Consider the following 21,395-nt stretch of genomic DNA (forward strand, 5'->3'; position numbering starts at 1 on the left):
GTCTGATATCTGGAAATCCCATATTAGAGGAAGGCTCCAGAGTCTGCTGTGATTTCTCTGGATAGAAATGACTCCCTTTGCTTTAAAAACTAATCTGAGGGGTGCATTTCTGGTGACTGCGAGCACATGTGTGACAGACTGAAATATAAGAAAACGGATCTGGGATTAAACACAACAAATTGTAGTTTAACAAACACACTTTTCTTTTAACGATCTGGGTCATAAACAATTGGATCTGCTCATTTAGGACATCATTTTATTAACAGCATCACCTGAGGTCCTTAACATGAGTCCAAGGGGTTTTTCCACTGTAGTTCCAACCAGATGATACAAACCCAATGCAGTTCTGATGCCTATGCTATGTGGGTCACGCTAGGTGACAGTGGTATCAGAACTGGAGAAGATTGTTTCCATACCCAGAGGGCCAAACAGCTTTCAAAGGACATCTTCCTGAATGTTAGCAGAGGGAGGACGCAGCCACAAGTCTACCACCTTTGTGTGTATGCAGATTGGATTAAGAGATCTCATAATAAAGAACAACCAGGCTGCCCTGCCTCTCACTGCAGCCAGCTCTTACCTTCCTGCAGGGCTCTGCCTGCCAAAAGCGCAGGCAGTATCACTTCAGAGGGAGCGTGCTCGCTGCAAGGCCTCCTTAGAAGCCCCCACGCTGCACCTGGGGTCCCACCAGCTCCCTGACCTTGGCACAGAGCAGGCTGAGCAGGACACGAGGACACCCTGCACACCCTGATAACACTCAGGCGGCCTCGGGTCCCACAGCCCGCTCCAGACGGAGGAGGAGCCTTGCTGGATCTCTGTGACCCAGTTATGGTCCATGTATTTCTAAGAATAACCTCAACATCAAGAGAGGAGAATTTTCTTGTCCCATCCCCATAAACATATCCCTTACTCTCACTACATTTTTACTGAGACATTTTTATTGAGACGTCCCTCAGCACAAGTGCCAAACAAACCCTCAAGAGCCTTGAATTTCCCCAGCATGCACCCAGCTGGGAACACGTGCACCATTCTCTGCCTCAGACAAGCAGGGCAGACACAAAGAGGAGCCCGCTCTGTAGGAGGGATACCCGGAGCAGCACAGACCAGCAAACAAAGGCAGCAGAGCACGAGGCATGGGATGAGAGCATCTTCTTCCATAACTGGGCTGCTGAGTGAGACCAAAGAACTGTAGAGAAGTTGGTGATGCCAAGCATCTTTTCCCTTCATCTGCTCACGTTCCATAAGAACAGTCAGCAAAGTTTGCATTCATAAAAGGCACAGATTGATCACCCGCCCTGAAAACACAACCTTATCGGCCTTTGTTCAAACCAGGAATCCCTACACGGATAATAACACAGATCTGCAAGGAGAAAAAAATGAGGCTTATCGCAAAATATTGCAACAGACCCTCGGGCGCAGCAGCACTAGTGGGCGCAGCTCTAATTACAGCAAACCTACATAATGCGTCTGAACCAGCTCAGCCCTTTCCCTGCGAGCTCAGGAGCTGCCACATCAGTAACTCCGTTGCTAGGGCAACTGCTTACTTTCCATATCAACTGCAAACGCGTTGCTATGGAGATGCATATACAAGAAAAATTCCTCTCCGCAGCCAAGGAGCAGATGGCAGGAAGTCACAGGAGTCACGGGCTGAGGGCTGCGCTAAACGGGACACACACCAGAGGACATTTAGATCTGTGGGCTCACAATAGGATTAATCTGAATGACTGAATTCACAAGTCCAGCAGTATAAACAAAGCCAGGGAACTCCTCTTGTGCTCCCCATCATGTGACACTTTATACTCCGGCCAACTATTATTAAACTGCTGAGCTCAATGCAAAGGGGTTTGCACAATCAAGGGCTCAGCGTTTTCCCTTCTTCAGTCCTCCTGCCTGCCTCAGGCCAGCAGATCGGCCTCACTGCAAAGTCACACACGTCCACCATGGCCCGATGGCATGGCAGCCCTGTGCACTGCTGCAACACAGGAACACAGCTGGGGAGAAAACAACTGCTCCCACACAAGATCCAGAGCAGGGCAAGCTGGATAGCAAAGCGATGCAGCCTGCAAGTTCTTTCTGCTGCAAGGATCTCAGATCAGGAAATACGAGCATTCACACGCACGCAGGAGGAGCTGCAGGCTATTAAATACATATTTAGCCATGAATATAAATGAGCGAGCCCAAGACTGAGGGAACTACTATGCAGAGGGAATCCAAAAAGGAATTAAGTGTTCAGCAGAACTTTTTTTAGCAAAGCCATTTACCGAAAGGCGATACAAACAAACAGTGGAAGGCACAACTCTGAGAGGAAAGCTCCAAGCTTTTCAGTGTGTGTCAGCGCGCATCAGCCAGCAAATGCCTGCAATTCCCAGCACCCATTAACTCCTTCCCTGCACCCCACATTTCAGAGCCCGGCTTGTTAGCATTTCAGAGATGCCATTTGCCAAATGCTTTTTGTCACATAAAAACAGTCAGACGGGCACGCTCTAAGCCTGCAACTTGCAGAATGTGGCTACAAACTGGAAGAAGTGGCAATGAGATGATTCCTTGTAATGGAGAGTTATCCCCACCCCAAGGTCTCAGGCACCCTATGAGATTTGCAGGCTGCCGTCAGCAACAGAGCTGCTTGCTGTAAGGCACCCCGACCAGCTCTGGAGGTGTGTGAGCACATGACTGCCTTTCAAAGCCAGCAGTTGGAGGTTAGTGCTTTCCAAGTCCACAATTAGCTGTCAGGCACCTGATTCAGCAACCCGGCCCCAGCGCCAGCCCTGCGCTCCCATCCCCACCTGCCACATCCCTTGGCCAGGACACGAGTTAAGCGACCTGACTTTGTGCATTTAAAGTTTCAGATTCTCTTCTCAATTACCTTAATGCTGGCTACCAGCAGGGTGACTACAGAGTTATTAAGGGCTCAGGAGCACGAAATGATGGCAGGAATTATTTTTCATATCATATGCTTTTCTAGGGAGTATAAAACCCGGCCTTGTTACTTACACAGGCAAGGGCTCCCCCCACATCTTACTGTCTCGCTGTGTAACCATGGCTCTAAATCATGAATTCGAGACACAGGTGACTACTCATGTATTGTGCTTCTCCCCTTCCCCGTGGAGAAGTGCTTCATGGAATGGTTCCTGTGATCTTAGAAGGCCGCAGGTATTTGACAGACATTCATGAATACAAGTTCCTCATAGGAAGGAAGCTGTAATTTAAACAGTCAGCTTGTAAACAGAGGAAGGGGATAGAACAAACGGCAGCACTAAACACATGCATTGCCAGTCACAGCACTGGTTGCTTTTTTAACATGCACTGTGTGTTAAGGTTTCTTACAGCCTGGGACAGGACCATAAAAGCTTGGTGTGGCACTTGCTATTAGAGCCTTCCTTCCCAACAAGAATTTGAGGCTCCAGCTCACACAAAGCAAGATCCAATTCAGGAACAGGTTTTTTAACCTCACACACAATCGTTCACAGCAATGAATTTATAAGAATACCAACATACGGCGTGTGATCTCCAACACGTGGACTGTGCATTTCAGGGAACCACATTGAAAAGAAACAAAATAAGAAGTTGCTCATTTAGAAAAGTAAAGGTGCAGGGAAAAGAAAGTTAAGTCACCTTAAATGAACAGCTGTTAGCTTAGGGTAACATGAGGCTCTTCATCCACAAAACACTTTCTATTCCAGAGCATTTAAAGTTCAATCGCACCCAAACTAGGGAGAACAGCACCACCAACAGAAGTCTCACTCCAAGGTAACCAGTGACAAGACCATCACAGCACTAACTTAACTGAAATACAGCAGCTGAGAGCACCTATTATTCCTGCCAGAAAAAAAGTGCTCCCTTTCTGACCTTCAGCCAACTGCAGAGCAGCAGCAACGTGATTCTACCTGCTATTTAGCTCACCAACCTGAGGGAAGGACTGTGAAATTAATCTGCAAGCTGGTATTTTTATCACTGCGCTCGTACTTTGCCAGAGCTTCATCCCAGACCGCAGGTCCCAGAGCCCACCCCCTCCGGAAAATGCTATCTGCTCCCAGTCTGCTTTATGCAATACAAGGTTATGCAAAGTCCTGCCTCCGCGGCGCGGCTCATTTCCCCATTCCCTCGCACACAGCCTCTTCCTGCAGATGCAGCTGAGGATTCAGCAATGAAACCAGACAGCAACAGCGGAGATTCGAAAGCAACAATCTGCTCCCCAGACTTCTGCCGCTGCGCTGCTCTCAGAAGCTGCAAAACTCCAGAGAGAGAATGGCTGAGTTTCTGGTAACTTTCACCTCCGATGCCAGACCTATCTGCTCTGTTCGGAGAGTTTCTCTTCCCACCTGCGAGAGAATGAAGCTTCACCCTGACAAGTCAGCACTACTTCTGCTCGTACAGGAAAAAAAGAAGAAAACACCCTCTTTTCTGACTATGACACAGATTGGGGAAAAAAGAGATGGCCTCTTACGTAAGGCATAGCCTTTCACTATACATTTGTATAAGCCAAGAACAGCAAGCAGCCTATTTATAACATGATTACATTCATCTAGTAGAGCTGGAAACCATTACCACAGCACGGTAACTAAAAACAATATTTAACCACTACGCATGAAGACACCAGCTGGGGAGCAAAGAAAACACACGCACCGACTGCTTTCTTACTGATGTCTAGACAATGAATTTAGTAAAATCAGAATGAGCCATGCTAAAGAAATGCCTGTTTTCTGGATGCAGTGAACTGCGTTACCAAAGACAGCACTGTGTAGCCTATGCTTTACAGTTATGAATACGTTCTGGGATAAGCGGCTGAGTTTTACCAAACAGGCCTCCACAGTTGCAAACTTACCTGACTTCTGTCTTTGTCCACTTTCTTAAAACACTTATTCAAGGACAGATTATGCCTCACAGAATTTTTCCATCCAGTGGGAGCGTTTGCAAAATACGGAAAGTGTTCTAAAATCCAGTTGTATATATCCTTTACGGGCAGTCTTTTGGTTGGCGAGTCCTCGATGGCCATAAATATGAGGCAGCTAAAGGAGTAAGGAGGTTTGCAGTTGGGGTTCTGCTTGGCATCGTAGGGCATGTCCGAGTGGGCTGGGGACGGAGGCGTGTCATCACCAATGTCCTGAACGGGGCTGACGCTTCGCAACACCGAGTCCCCAAAGCTTTTCAGCAAGTTCTTGCTTTCGTGTAACCAGTTCAAGTTAGTTAGTTCTTCATCTTCCATGGCCCCTTTATCTAATCTGATGGCAGGCAAAGAGAAATCTAGGTCCTCGTCATCGTGAAGTGCCTTTGACAAATCGCTATCTTGGTAACGCTGGCTCAGTCCGCTGGGAACACTGATTCCTGAGCCCTCCGGCTTCTTGCTGGGCGGCATGACTGGACCCATTGAGGCAGAGGCTCCTGGAAGTCCCACAACAGGGGAAAAGAAACAGACAAAAAGTTATTAGCTGGTAAAGGTACATTCTGTGTAACATTTTGTCAGCTTTTCCCCACCAGCTGCTTGGCCTCGTGCCATCTGCCTTAAAAACAACAGACCCGCATTAAAGCTCACTCCCAAACATGGGGTGACACAGCCTGAACTCAATGCAAGTAAAGAACTTTCAGTGCATGGAATGATACAATAATGCCAACGTGCCTCAGTACTCCCTGCACTTGAAGCCCCACGCAGGAAATCCCAGAGACACACTACTTTAATAATGAATACATGTATCAAACCATTGAATACTCCGATCATATCACTTTAATAAGCATGTAAATTAAAAAAAAGGGGGGTATAGGGAAGGCTTAGGAGCAGTTGCTTCAGATTAAGTTCAGCTGCTTCGGTCTTGAGGGCAACACAACAGCCTTGTGATAGAGGCACTGGCTGAGGGCTCAATCCAACTACAGGCAATGCTGCAGCACAACTGAAACATTACAGCACAACTTCCAAAGCAGAACAGGAGGGAGGGAGGGCAAGCAGCACACAGTAGCTTTGGGACCAGGGCCAAGACACGGGGAAACAAGCACCAGAGGAATAGAGCACTTTGAAAGTGTATGTAAACAGAGAGGGCTTTAACCTGCATCGAGCTGCCCCAGCCATGGCCCAAGGCAGGAGGAAGGTGCTGGGAGCTGAGCGCAGGGTGAGCTGACAGGGATGGGGGGACCCGTGTGGCTGGGGGGGGGGGGTTGGAGCAGCTCGTGAACAGCAGCAGAGCTCCAGGAGCAGCAGCACAGCCCCACTGCCACTGCCGTGCAGTAACACTGCCGGGACTGGGGGCACGGCCAGCAGCAACATAAACACTGGTGAGGATCAATGCACTTCAATGCAGGCAGCCTCCTGTGCGAGTGCAGAGAAGGGCAGAGATCCTCTGCACCCACGGACCACCAGAGATGGACTTCCTACAGTCACTCCCCATACCGTTCTAAAGGACAAAAAGCACAGACGGCAGCAAAACGAGTGGTGTATCTACCAGGACTAACGGGAGGAAAGTCGTTCTGAGGAAGAAACGCAACGGGCTCCTTTCACACGGTACAGAAAAGCGAAACAGGGAAGTTCCTCGGGTCTTTCTCCGTGTACTTCCACTCGACGCAGCCATTACCGGAGCGGAAAGGCACGGCACAGCCGACACAGCCGGAGGAAACGAGCAGTGCCGGAGCTCCTATAGCTGCTATAGCTCCTACAGCTCCTACAGCTCCTATAGCTCCTATAGCTGCTATAGCTCCTACAGCTCCTATAGCTGCTATAGCTATAGCCCCGGGTGGGCACCGCGCAACTCCGGCTGCGGATGGAAGTTGCGTCCCAGGAGCTTCCGAGCAGGGAACTACGCGACGGCTGACAGCGAAGGGATGTGATTGCGCCGTCGCCATGACAACGCGCCGCTCTCTTTCTGTTTCATTCGCTTATTTCGGTGCCTCCTGCTCCCGGAGCGGATCCCCGGGCGGTACCGGAGCCTCCAGCCCGGCGGCGTCGCTCGGTTCCCGGCCCGCGGGGCGGCTCGGCCCGGAGGAAGGACGCGAGCGCGGACACAACGAGGAATTCGGCGGCAGACAAAGGAGCGGCGCTCACACCGGGGGTCACGGCGGAGCGCACGTCTCCGACCCGCCGCTCCCCGCGGGAACCGCAGCCGGCACAGCCAGCACAGCCGGGCCGGGCACAGCTGGACATAGCCGGCACGGCCGGGCCCCGCACAGCGCCGTGGTTGCGCGGTGCCGCCGAGGTCGGGGGCTATCAGGGCTATCAGGGGGTACCGGGGGTATCAGGGGGTACCGGGAGGTACCGGGGGGGGCGGCCCCGCGCTCCGCTCCCACCGCACTCGCCGCCCGGGCTGGGGGCTGCGCGCCCATTGGCCGTCGGCGCAGCCAATCAACGGCGTTGCCAGGCGACCGTCGCAGCTCCGTGCGGGGGCTCAGTCCGGCGGCGCACGGCTCCGCTCGGCCAGATGTGAGCGCACAGCAGCGCCGCAGCGGGACTCAAACTTCTGCCCCGCTACGGCCCGGACCGGAGGCGGCTCCGAGTCCCCGCGAGTCCCGCCCGGCCGGCACCGAGCGCGGCAACACGGCCCGGCTCGCGCCGAGTCCCGTGCAAGTAGCGGCGGGGCCGGGTCTCACCTGGCGGGGGCCGAGCGCTGGGCGCCGGGCGCTGTGTTCGTCCGAGGCCGCGGCGCCAAGTTTCATCTGACGGGGGCGGCCATGGCGCCTCAGCACCAGCCCCGGGCGCGGCGCGGCGGTCCCGGCGGTCCCGGCTCGGGGCGCTCCGCCGGCAGCATGGGGCCCGGCCGCACCGCACACACAGCCCGCGCCAACGGGCAGCGGATCGGCCGGCGAGAGCCGAAGAGCGAGAAATTGTTTCCACCGCAAACAAAAAAGGCGACACATGACCAGGGAGGAGGGGAGAGAGGGAAAACGTGGGCCGGGCCACCGCGCCGGGAGAGCCGCGGAACGAAGGGAGGGACGGCCCCGAAGGGGGGAGGGAGGGAGAGAGGGAAGGAGGGCGGGCGGCGCTGCGGGCGGGGGCGGGACGCGGCGGAGCGGCGCGGAGCCTCAGCTCGGCTCGGCCTCTGCTCGGCGTCCGACCGGGGCCGCCCCGCGGAGATACCGGCGGCGGCTGCGCGAGGGGACGCGACCCCGGGAGAGGACGGGGAGCGGCCGCGGGAACACGGCCCGGCGGGCGGAGCGGCAGCGCAGGGCCCGGGGCACGTCGGTCAGCCCAGCCCCGCCGGGAGCCACGCGGCTGCGCCCCGAGCGGCTGCCGGGCGCTGAGCTGCAAGTACGGACGGAGCGGGGCGGTTCTCGGCCCCGTCCCTTAGCGCCGTGTCCCTTAGCGCCGTGTCCCTTAGCTCCGGCCCGCTCCCAGCCGGCTCCTGCGGAACGCGGCGCAGCCTGCGATTCCCCGGGGCCGCTCCCGTCGTCCCGCCGCTTGCAGACGCTGCCGTGCCGGCGCCGTGCGGGGGCTCCTCGGGCGCAGGTCTCCCGGCCGCGGCCTTGCCCGGGTCCACCTCGCTACAGCCGCACGGCGCTGGCCGCGAGCCGCCGCCACTAACGTGGAAAACAAACCGAAGCAAAACGGTTGATTCCTGCAGCCTATAGAGCTGTGCTCTAACAGCAGGCCTGAGTTCGTCCCGGTGAAGTTATCTTGACATAACCGGTATCAAACTCGATTAACAAAAGCGACCTTCGCGTGCCACTTTTAGACCGAGGGGAGTGACCTAACTTGATCTGAACGCGAAAAGCAGCTGCCCAGCCCAGACAGCGCCAATTACACTGCAACCTCCTGTGTGCCCGGCGTTTGATCTTACAGCTTCTGAAGGTCATGGCACTAAGACACCTCCAACACAGGTACCTCCAAAACCTGAGCCACAAAAACCAAGTGTTTTCTTCCCTGAGTAAGCGAGACTTGCAGATTTAGCATACTTGCAAATATTTCTACCAATAGAGAAAAGGCCTGTTGCACAAATGTTGTGCGTTACAAGCACAGGAACACGGACAGAGCCTCACACGGCACTCATTCCTAAGCCAAGAAGAAAAGCATTTTAGCAGTTTTACTTTAGAATAGTCAGGACAGCTGTCCCAAGGCCTTGCAGGCCCACACCGTGTCACCCTGCTTAGCTGGGATCACTGCTACGTCCCACTGCATTTCTTTGCCGTTTTCTGAGACATTGGTTACCTTTTTCAATTTCCATCTGCAAAAATGTTAGATGAGAGCCCACGTAGTTCACAGACACAGGGCCGAAACCCATCCATTCAAACAAACCATTCAGCCACTCCTGCCCTAACTCGCTCAGACCGTAACTCACTCAGACCTCCTGCTGACAGCCTCCCCTCCTTGACCCAGCCAGCCGCTGTTTCACATTCTTGCATATTTGCAGGAGGACCGGCCAGCAGCTGGATTGCAGCTCACAGATAAGAGCTGGGGCAGCAGAGCCACAACGCCAGCTGAGCCCTCTGACCAGCCCAGCACTCAGTCAGCAGAACATCAGTGTATACAGCTCTTATGGCTGTTTTTGTTTTCAACCCAAACCAAATCAGTAAGCCATAATGCCACTCACCTGAATGTACTCCATACACTTTGTGAATCAACATGTCTCCTTACCAACTAACGTGGAGATCTGTCACATTTATCTTCGCTTGCAAAGTCAAGAGTCTGAGTGTTTGGAGGAGAATTCAGCTGAAGAGATCGAGTGCAGGGCTGCAGTCAGGACAGAGACCACTGAGAGAGCAGGGAACGGGCCACTGGTTCAGGCTCTGAGCAGCCTCCTGCTGCTGTCTCTGCTCTCCCCAAGCCCAGCAACAACCAGAGCTGCTGGCTTCACCTCCAGTGAGAGCTGAGCCGCCTGGGGACAACTTCCTGGGGAGATGGCATTCCCCAGCTCCTGACTTTCTGCTGCAATATTCAATACAGCTAATGAAGAGAGGAAGATGCAGCCTCTCTAAGCCACACTGCTGGCTTAGAAACTTCAGCAGCACCAGATGATCCAAAGTATGGCCATCAGGTAACCGCAGCCAAGTCACCAAATTTACCTGGTTACTGATTTCACCATTTGTTACACAGAGGTAACACTAACTCATCTTGCAAAAAGTTGGCAACGCCGACAGATGAAAACTATTTGTAAACCAAGACCAAAGTATATGCAGTACTAAAAGGCAAACAGAAGTCCCGACAGCAGAGCACTGCACTTTAACCTCACGGGCTTATATACAACAGTCTAATCTTTCCACTTAGATTTCAGAATACCAACTGAAGATGTTTCAGTATCTTATTTAACAAGGATTTCCAGCCATCTCCCTGTATCCCTTCATCTCTTATCCTCCCCTAGATTGGAATCCCTGATAACCTCCTACAAGCAATTGTTGCAAAATGAGCACAGCAAAGGTCATGGGCTCCTACCAGACCTGCACAGCTCAGCTACCCACTCCATTCCCTAACTCAGCAGTGAACACCTTCCTTTGCAGTATATTTCAGCCATGCCACACCACCTTGCTAAATAGTTCTATTTACTGCTCTGTGGCTGCACCAGTCTCACCACACAGTAGACATGCTCCTCTTATCCTTGTTTTTAAGTCATCGTTTCTACCCCAATCTCCAACTGTAACGTCCCAGCTGACCACCATCCTTCTCACGCTCATTCTCTCTACACCACGATCAAGCTTCTCACCTGAGCTGTGCTGCAAGTCTGCTAAGTTTGCTCATGAGGGTTTATAATTTGACATGCAGCTGTACCAAAACACTCAGTTCTGAAAGGCTCCCAGTGCACATGGAACCCAGCAAAGACACAAGCGGACAGGGCTGCTGCCTGTGTTCCTTGCGACCACTGAGATCAGCCTTTCACCGTGGGACATGTCAGGGCTGTAACATCAACCAGCCATCTCCCTTTGTTCCTTTCCTTCTTCCAGGAAGAACAACTGGCTTCTGTTACCACACTTGCCGTTTCTGAATCTCTGTCATCTCTCAGGCAGTGGATTTCATCTTGCATGGAGCAGAAGCACGCCAAGCACCTTCAGGAACTATTAAGAGCAGGATGAATACAGTATGTATTTGCTTGCTTCCTCTTTCACAATCCCCGCTACCAGCAATCTTATCCCGTTACCATTCTGTAGCCTTTGCCCCTTCCTTCACCCACCACTTGGCATTTCCTCCTTTTGTTCACCACAAGCCATTCACATCCACATTAATGCCTCCTCCTTCCAGCACCCTTCCAGGAGGGGTCAAACCTCTCACCGATGGCAAATCAGAGGGTAACTTGGCCCCACCTCAAGCACTAGCCTGTGCTGTCACACAAGCTGCACATGTACTGAAGACCTTACTTCTGCTTACTGACAGGAGATCTATCCTTCATTTATTCACTCGAGACACGTGGAATCACATTTACAAAGCATTTCCCAATCTTTCATTGAATTATCCCTCAAGTTCTCATTTATCCCCACTGGAGAAATCCAACAGGAATAGAACTGGGAAGAGGAGCACCAACATGAAGCTCAGTCAGAAGTGAGAGGAAACATATCTACAGCACTTCTGTTTCACACTATAAAATAGGATGAATTTCTTATTACGAAATGTAGAGGCTTTATGAAATAGTTCCTTTTAAAATAAAGTATGCACATTTACGATGTTATTGTAGTAACACTTGCTTGCAGCTTCTGAGAAAATGAGTATGCTTAGCACTAAAATTATATACAGCTGACAAGCTTCCAACAAGCATCTCTGTACGTGAATGCAGTCAAAGGAGAAGAGCACGCATGCTAGTTCATCCTACACACACTTATTACAATTGGTCCATATGGGAGATGCTTTGCCAGTCTAATTACACCAACACACTTTACTAGCAACCCAAGAATAAACCTAGCTCATACTGGTGATGGCACGCTTCTGCCAGTGCAGCTTATTTTAGTAGCCCAGCCAGTGGGAAGCAAAGCCTACAAACACATCTAATGGGAATCTTCAGCTGCAATGGCTTTATTGGTCTGAAATCATACCTAGCAGCTGGTAAATTAATTGCAACATCAGCCAGTACTTCTAGTGTTGTTGCAGTATCTGCAGAGGCTCCGTAAGTAAGAACTAAAGAGCTATTTCCTTGGGTTCACTGCACAGACGCTGCTATCTGCTGTACAGGTGTAATGCAGCAAAACTTGGTCTGGAGTTATCTCAGCTTTACTACTTACCACATGGCTGCTGAAGTCAAACATGAAAGTAATCAGCAGAACCAGAAATCAACTGCATTTTTTGTTCTTAAAAGCAAGGGGAAGGAAAACCAGCTGCCCAACATTGCATAGAGGTGAAGATAACAAGTTTGGGGAAAAACTATAATGGAGAAGTAATTTTATTTATAAAGATCCCAAATAGTATTGTCTGTAGGACCCCTGAAACTAATTCTTCTGGACAGAACCTTTTGTCCAGCCTCATTTCTTCTGAACACCACCTGTAAACTTCATCACAGACTTTGGGATTTTGTCCCTTACTGATGTACCCACGGATGCAAAACTAAGACCTTCCCAGTAGCAAAGTTTGTGTTCACATCTCATAAACTGAGCTCCTCAGGAACTGACGTAAAAAAACAATTTGCTACCACTAGTATTGTAAGCTAGAAGGTGATTGTTTTCCTCTGGCTGTTTGCTTCCATTGGGTGGGTTTTCCAGCTGTGATTGTATTGATTCCCAGCTTGATTTCCAGCTCATTGTACAACAGGATATTCCAGAACGCTTTCCTCTGCTCACCACTCAGCACTACTCTTCCTGTACATTTCTTGAACACTGTTCTCAAAGGAAATCCTGTGAGATGCAGGTCCAGGTTCCCAGACCGCATCCACGCAAAGACAGCTACGAGAGTTTCTGTTAGGTGATGCAGCGATGAATCATAGGATGGCTTGGGTTGGAAGGAACCTCAAGGATCATCACGTTCTAAACCCACAAAGCACAGACAAGGCTGACGTACGGTTGTGCCCACCAAAGAGTGCTGTGAGGGTGCAGGCTGGGTAAGCAAGCACAGGAGGTTTTGGCAGAGCAGAGGAGCCAGGCTGGGTGAGCAGGCAGCTGGCCACCATGCCACTGAACAGAGGCTCGTGTAATGACTACCACAAAACTCATTTAAGCTCTGAAAAGGTGACTAATGAGCTCATTCATGCTGCCTATAAATTATTCACTACAACACTGACCCTGCTCAAGACAAGCAGCAAAGTAAACTTTAAATACCGGGATGAGAGCCACCCGTGCTACCGGCAGCGGCCTGCACTGCATCCAGATAGCGGGTGCCTGGAGGGCTGAGGGAGCTGCAGCTGATACATCTTCATTTCTCCTCTGCCCAATATTTTTCCTTAGCAGTTACAGATAATCACGAAGCGCTATAAATAGCTTTAAATTATACTATTCAGAAATTGAAGTCTGCCCTCAAAATGAAGGCTAGATCTAAATAAGAGCACACCAGCCTGTGTGTGTGTAACTGGAAGCAACACCAGTGTGTAACTGGAAGCAAGAACCTCCAGAGCCTGTCGGTACTTCTACAAATATTCAGGATTTGCACCAAAATAAAAAGAGAGGACTTGGAAAGCACAGTATCATTTATTTTATGTGCCTCTGATATGTTTGGAAACACTGCTTTTCTGTTTAGAATGAAATAGGAGACGGTTCTATGTCCCCGGTGCAAGCCGTGTTTGCTGCACAGCTCTGCCTCTACTCGCACCATGCTTTTCTGGGCAAGATAAATTGCTCACAGTATCTACGTGTTACAGCTCAGTATCTGGCAACATGTTGAACTAGCAATTACAAAGTGACATTAAAGACACTTGAGGTATGACACGCACCTCATCTTCAGTGGAAAAAAACATTACTCGCACCTCTGGTTACACAACCCAACTCCGAAGGTCAAAACCAACCGGACAAAAGAAAAAGCCAGAAGTTACACAGTAAAGTCCAGTTGCTACATAAGGTATACAGCAAGGTAATTTGTAAAGCACGGGAAGTGCAAAGCAACGTCAAAACCATAGGCTGCCATGCCATGGGTAAGTCAGACACGTGGAATAAAAAGAAGCTAGCAAAAAAGTTCACCAATTAAATAACCACTGCTATTCTAACTGATTGCTCTTTCTTTTCCAAACTGGAAATGTTACAACCAAGCAGAGGAAGAACTTCTGTGCTACTTAAAAGAAAGAGCTTTACTGCCTACCAAAAACTGTATGATCAGTCTTTGTGTTTACCTCCACGATCCTGAATTTACCTGAGACACACTGAGTCCCCAAGGCTCCGTGAGTGCTACTCTTTAAAATGATGATTAAAAAAAATAATCAACCCAAATCCTCCAACAAACACTGAGAGCAATGTCTGCTCCACATAGCAATGCAAGTCTTAACTTATCAGCAGCTCTCCACCTGACAAGATTCCTGAGCCTCTCATAGCTGAAGGGTGTTGGCAAAGGGCGGCTTTGAAATCCTGTCACATGCCGGACCCCACCAACCAGTCTGGTGAGTGGAGTTCACCTCCCAGTTCAGTGGTGGGAAACAAAGGCTCTTCCTGCACCCGCATCCCCACACCCTGCTCCTCATTTCCCTAATGATGCCCAGCAATGATGTCAGTTTTTGCCCCGAGACATGATCCGATCCAAATAAAAACAACCCTCAGTTGGCTCCAAAATCAGAGGAATACCAGACACAGGGGATGAACAGCAAACAAACTGACAGTGTAACTTTTAACTGTGTGAAACAAAACCAATGCTGAACTTTGACTAAAGATTTATTTCTTGGCTGGTTAGTGCCACTCATCTGGTTGGGAGCATCCCTTCACTGGTCAACGCCACTCATTTGGTTAAGTGTGCCATGTATGGCTTCGGCTTGAGAAGTCACTGGGGAGCCTTGAGACACCACTTCCAGCTAATTCACAAAGACTGCCATGCCATGGGTAAGTCAGACAGCCGGGAAACCCACACCACCACCCTGGGGCCAGCTGATGTGGCTGAGGTGAAGGCAGATGGATCACACTTCATCCTGTGGGCAAACCCAGCCCAACACAAAGACGTGTAACAACTGTTATCTTTGCTGAAAAACTGCTCCTGCAACTCCTCGGCTCTGCAAAGCACATAATCTCATGGTTCTCAAGACCCTCCTGTATGCTTATCTGTCAGGAAGGTTGGGCTCCTCTGTGCTTTGGTTGTGCTGTTAAAACATGAAGCTGCCTTTAGGTATCCCAGTGCACCATGGCTTTCCTACGCACTACTTCACTACATCCCTGGATTTACGCCAACATTAACCTGCTGCTTAAAAGCTTCTCCAGCTAAAGATGTGGGCAGACGCCGTATTATGCTACAAACACACCTTTTCCCCTATCAATTTACCTGAAAAAAGTCATATAATAACACACAAGTTTCAGTACCAGCAGCTACAGCAAGGAGTTCCATGTTTTAGCTATCAACTGTGGAAAAAAAATCTTCCTTTGCTCTAAATCCAACACCTGACAGCTTAAGTTGAAGCCCCCTATTCCTTGTGATATGTGAATAGTAAGGAATTATTGTGTATCTCTATGGCATGACTCATGTTTATGCAGACTCCTCAAGTTTATAGATGCTTCCTACTGCTCAGACTGCTACTAATACTCTTATTTCTACATTTCATTTTTTTTTAAAGTAATTGAAGTTACAAACAGACAATTAAAGATAACACATAAACATACCCATTAATGACCACCTGAACACACAACCATAATTAACAATATTGCACCTGCTCAGATAAGAGGAAAGGGTGTTCTTTTTCTACACAACAGTTCAAACAGCATGTTTTCCCTTGTAGTCACTTCTTGCTTTATAGTCTCACTTCAAGTACCTGGAACATTTCCAAGCACTTAATACGTCCATACAAAATGCGGAAGCAGATCATTCCAGCTGAAAATATCTTTATCCATAGAGAGAACAGCAGCTGGAAGATGCTGTCTCACCCAGACTCGGGCTGTAAGGGGCCAGGCCCTGCGTGGGCTCTGTCCTTTAAAAAACCCACAGCTTCAGTTTCTCAGTGGGGTTCTCCAGCCAAGTGGCAGCCTTATACCTGACACCTGCATGGCCAGGGTGGAAATGGTCAGGGAGACAAAAATAGGCTCTGAGGAAGGGACAGCATGATCGTGGTTTCAGAATGGCATGAAGTTAGGTCAAGTTTAGTGGGTAGCAGTGAGGAGAGGTGTCCTCGGGACATCTTATATGCAGATTTCAGCTCTGGCTCCATATGAAAAGGGCAAGTGCCCTTCCACAAGCTGTAGTTGCTGTTATGCGTGATAGCTTGTGTTTGGATCAATACAACACTAAGTAATAAATAGGGATGAACAGATATGCAGGAATTCCTTAATTTCTACCTAGAGTAATTCTAATTCTTCACCTGCGCATCCAGTTCCTTTGGAGCACCTTCAAACAGCCACAGACAACGTTGGCCAGGAGAGCTCTCCATTTTGAGGCAAGGAGCAGTAGTGCTTTGTGGATCAGCTGGCAGGATGTTTCTGAAAGCAGCTCAGCACAGTCAACAACCTCCTCCTGGAGTCCAAGTACATCACCTCCAAAATATGTCTCAGCTCATCTGGCACAGAGCCTGGGAACCCAAATTTGTTTCTGATCCAGGTTCTGTGGCTGGCAGCGTATCAAACTGCTGTCCTGCCACCAGGATGGATAAAGTCATTTTTCACTCATTATGTTATTCCAAAATAGAACAGGAGCTTTATTTAAAACAAGAAAGCAATACTTTGTGCTTCAGGAAATTAACAGGGCAAAAAAAGCTCTCTTGTTTTATAAACCACCTGGAGAAGAGCTTGAGTTAGAACAATGCGAGTTAATATCCCAAGGAGATTGACCAGAAAAAGCAGACTCTGATTAACAAATTCTGTGGCTCCCAGTCTTATGGCTGAATCTAATGTTACATCCACATCAGGCAGCCTGGCTTCTCCTGCAGATCACTAATACTTTCTCTGTAGTCTCCAGAATGGCTTCAGGCAAAATAGTATAGATCGTATCAGCTGCTGGATGGGATAACCTACAGACATTTTCCTGTACGTGTACAGGATTACAGGTGAAGCACGCTGCAGCCAGCTATACTTCTATTGTTTTGATCCCCTTCTCCCAGGTGTGAGGCATCACGCTGCTATTCATCCTGGGCTGCAGCCATACTGCTGCTCTCACTGCAAGAGGCAGCCCTGAGGAACAGCACCATGGACATGAACCTTGCTCATCTACCAAACTGCTGGACTCCTGTCGCAGACTTGTGACAGTGATGGAAACTGTGCTCTGAGAACCAAGGCACTACTGCACAGCTGGATAAAGATGAAGGGGCATGCGTCTTTTGTATTACTGTGGCTACAACCAACTCATTTGTAACCTCCCAAGGAGATCCTGATCACTCCTAAGCACTTCTCCAGTCAGACTCTTCCTTTCCACAACAGGGAAGGACTTTCCCTACATGAGCTGCCCAAGCTGACTTGCTGACCTTCAGTGTGCTGGAGCTTCTGTCCTGGCACTGCCAATCATCACCCACAACCATATCACAGAAAAATGATTTACCCTGAGCTTTTATTACTGGCTTGGTTATCCTACCTATTAACCTAGATCAATATACTCATCCAGGAAACATCCCAAAATAGAGAATGAACTCCTGCCTGGCACTGCTCCGTGGTACCTCCCTCTGTTCTGATGATCCTACTTTTAATTTCTGCCTTTCACTGACCATAAAATAGTCACACATTGTGTTGCACGGTTTCTCCTGTGAGTTATTTCAGGACTGTGCAAAACAATTGCTGGTTTAGGTGTCACTTTTAGGGGGGCCTGATACCCCAAAAGGAACGTGCAGAGCTCCATGCAGAGACAGCACCCTTGGCACAATGTGGGACTAAGCCAGCTAAGGTGATATAAACACTGCCAAATAATTTCTTGGCAGAGGCCATTTCATTTACATTGCCATGTCTTTTATTTAAATAGGGCACCTGAGAGTGAAAAATACCTACACAAAATTGCAGTGAAGCAACTGATTTCTGATCAAGACCGGCACCTGGCAATAGCTACAGACTTCCCCTGATTTCTCTCATCACTGAAGTCCCATGGCCAATGCTCTGATGCCTACTCAAAAATATTGCCATAATGAATAAAAGAACCCACAGCTTTCCTTCATCATCTAAAAGATTGCTCTAGAAAGTCAAAGAGAGTTGCAAGAGTGGATAAAAAAATCCTATATATGGGGAGATTTCTGTACTGAACTCCAATTAACTTGACTTCAGTGAAGATATGCTGGAGCCAGAAATAGAACCTCGACTGATTGACTCTCATTTTCTGTTCTAACCACTACATGATGCTCTGACAATGAAGGTGCTTTACGTTAATGTTGGTATCTTTTGGTACAACACATGTATTTTCAGCTGCCCTTTCAAATGAACTCCACTTCAAGTGGGCTGTCACATACACGTATTCTTTGAATCAAAGAGTTTAGTTTGATGCTTTGCAGAACTACTCACGCTACATAACCTTGTGATATATCAGCTAATTACTAGGAACTAAATATATGGTTTTTATCGGAATACATCTGTTGGAGTTCACTTCCCCACTGACTGCTGCCAGCTGAGCATAGCACCAGGTACAGGCACAGCATATCTAAGAACAATTGCCTCAAAACACAGAAATAGGAACGCGGCTATAGAAAGAGCAAACATCCACACCAATAACCTTTCAGTATTGCTACCACAAAGTCTAACTGTGAAGCGTGCCTTAATTAATTAAGTGTGCATTAAGTGTGCACCATTAGGATTTTTGGGGAGGGGGAAAAAAAAGGCCTTATGTTCACTGCAGTCAGAGGGCACAGGAAGTACAGGTCTTTCCAAATTGGCATCAAATCCCACGCTCTTTATTCTTGGAAAGGTTTTATTTACTTTACAGTTCTGGGTAAAGGATTGCAAGATACAGCTCTGAGATCAGACCTCTAATCCTGCCTCTCTGTTTACTGCATTGATTGTGCCCTCATAGACTCTGATCTCACCACTCCTGTGCAGCACAGGCTCCCCTCCATCAGTGGGCAAAAGAAGAATTACGGGACAGGGAATTAAACTGGTATTCGGCTGAAAAGCTGAGGCAGAGCAGGGAATGATGAGAACACATCATCTGCCACAAGAAGTCCTTGCCACCGTTAAATTTAGAATGTAGGCTCCTCAAGCAGGGAGATGATCCTCTTCCCCTGTGGGGCACCAGCCACACAGCGCCACATAAATATTCAAATAAAAATTGATGATTAATTAATAATGGCTTCCTTCTCTCATGACCATCTCACAGCTTCCATGAGCAATATTCATTTCCTTTCTTCTGAATGCAGACGTAAACAATCATTCAGAAACTTATCTCCTCAGAGAAAATTTACTTTCTCATTCCCTTTCGCTGAAATATTGTTTTCTGCAGCCTCAGCCATTCCACAGCACTCCCAAGCACTCTGTCTAAGAAATAAACACTCATTTTAAAAAGCCTCAGAAGCCACAATAACCAAAACAAACATCAAGAAGGCAAAGTTGAGCTTCAGGGGGAAAAAAAAAGGGGGAACACATTCGCTCCTTCTCTATCTATAATTATGTCCTCTACAAAGACAGAAGTCTTTCAGTAAAAAACATTTCAGATGTGAGAAGTATCCAGGGATACGTGTAGTTCTTTGACTGCAGAGATGGACAGCTGACGCTGATCTCGCAGCTTCCACATATCAGTGTATTATTGTTGCTTTTGATCTGCACTAAATCTAATTTCTGTAAAGAAAACCTCAAGAAACTCAGCAGCGCTTTGCTCTACCCAGCTCTTCCTATGCTGAGGCATTCAGCAGCTGTGCTTCTGCACCAGCAAACCCACTTGCTAATTACTGAGACATCACACAGTCTTCCAGCAAATTTTCTAGCTACCGATCCCTCTTCTAACCCACACACTTAAGAACAAAACATGAAATAAATCTTTGATCTTCATCTCCCAACATTCACCTCTTGAGCCCCAAACTTGGTTCCTCCTACCCAACTTCACTTCCCTCCAACTTAGCCTGCTTCCTAGATGCCAGATCCCACCAAAGCCTTTCCTTGTCAATGACATTACTACTTCTCTATGGTTCTTTTCCTGGTGTTTCCCTCACACACACAAACCAAAAAAGGAGCCTTAGCCTTTCCCAGCTGCTAAGCTCTCAGGTGCTGGCCACCTAGAACTCACAGAGCTTTCTTAGGATTAAAATCCAATTTAGCTTTCAAGATAATTATTAAGATAGTTATGCTATTTAAATAAAGTTCTGTTTCCTTGTGGAAAAAAAAAAAAAAAAAAAAAAAGAAGAAGAAAAAGAACATTATGCAGGACATCAACATTTGTCTCGGAAATTTCTTGGTGGTATTTTTCCTGATAATGAATGCCATCTCTTAATAATCCCCCAGCTCCTCTTTAGAAACAATTATTATAAAAACAGATCTTCCTAATGAAGATAGAGTTACCGAGTCCAGAAGTTTTAAATCACTAATCAGGATGGCTGTGAGACTCCATGCAGCAATTATTTTTAAAACCAGCTTAGAGACAAAGCTGGATCACTTTACAAACGGGATGCTGCTGCACAGCAACGCTGTGCTACACTCTCATTGGCCTCGTTAGGCCATGTGTGTTACATGCACACACATGCATGTAGCAAGTAAGCACAAAAGGACTAAGTAGAGGAAGAGATTATAGGAGAAATTAAAGCAGTCAGAGGCCCGCATGCAGCAGCATCCTGCAGGCTCTTCCATAGGCCTCGGTTCAGACCAAAGGCCTCTGCCTCCCGACAGGATGGGGCCTAAACAAATGAGCACAATTAAAGCCTGGATAATGCATCTGAACATGTGCAGTGTTCATTTGTTTAACAAGCACAGTTTAGCTTTAGCTGTTTATGATAACACTTCAGAAGAACCCGGCAAACATGGTGCCGTATACTCTACAGAAGTAACAAAGCTCTTGCTGGGGAAGCAGCAACACCTTCATTAGAAGAGAGCGCAGGCTAGTTTATACAGGAAGGATCTGAGTCATACCACTAAACAAATCTCAGCATTTCTTCCTAGTTTTCCTTTCAATAAGCCAACCAAGTCTAGCACAACTCTTGCTATTAATGGTTTATTTCCATTAATCTGCAGCTGAGGAACTTCTGCTTCTGGTCACTTGGCTGCTGGAAGCTGACAGCCTTCTGCACCTGCAGCCTGGCCAGAAGGCACCAGTTCAGGATGACAGAGGACTGCACCTGCTGCTGCTGCACTTCTTCAGGCTTTCGCCATCTTCCCAAATGCAGTCATGTGAAAAGGAAGCAAAAGTTCTCTGGCCATACACTGCCTTGCTGTCAAAGTCTTTTTCACTGTCATGCATGGTTTACTGTCCCTACTTTCAGAGACCACTGGAAATTTCAGTGGAGAATGAAAGACTGGTTCAGCAGGACTAACACCAAGGATCAATTCCCAGCAGTCAATGGTCATCAAGC

At 48.5% G+C, this 21,395-nt stretch overlaps 1 protein-coding gene and 1 long non-coding RNA gene across 28 annotated transcripts in view; one reads left to right on the top strand and one right to left on the bottom strand.

Annotated features, from left to right (window-relative positions):
- The window catches only part of FOXN3 (forkhead box N3), a 182,734-nt gene that overhangs the window by 103,005 nt on the left and 58,334 nt on the right, over positions 1-21,395 (bottom strand). For 20 of the 27 annotated variants that reach the window (XR_014946755.1, XR_014946756.1, XR_014946757.1 and 17 more), the window contains one exon: positions 4,820-5,376. The exons of 1 other annotated variant lie outside the window; for it this stretch is intronic. Coding sequence is in view for 22 of the 26 variants with exons in the window: in XM_085549325.1 (XP_085405451.1) it covers positions 4,820-5,376 (557 nt within the window). In the remaining 4 variants the exon portion in view is untranslated. Of the gene's footprint in view, positions 1-4,819; positions 5,377-6,425; positions 6,449-7,563; positions 7,697-21,395 lie in introns of those variants that run through there. 6 more of the 27 variants (XM_085549337.1, XM_085549329.1, XM_085549327.1 and 3 more) reach the window with 3 other exon arrangements.
- Positions 7,902-11,557, top strand: LOC116653457 (uncharacterized). Its single transcript, XR_014946759.1, has 2 exons — positions 7,902-8,790; positions 9,321-11,557. It is a non-coding gene; the product is annotated as an uncharacterized LOC116653457 (long non-coding RNA).

Source organism: Coturnix japonica, chromosome 5 (genome assembly GCF_054131305.1).
Source record: "Coturnix japonica strain WE chromosome 5, WE-NBRP24, whole genome shotgun sequence".
In the NCBI taxonomy this organism is placed as follows: domain Eukaryota; kingdom Metazoa; phylum Chordata; class Aves; order Galliformes; family Phasianidae; genus Coturnix; species Coturnix japonica.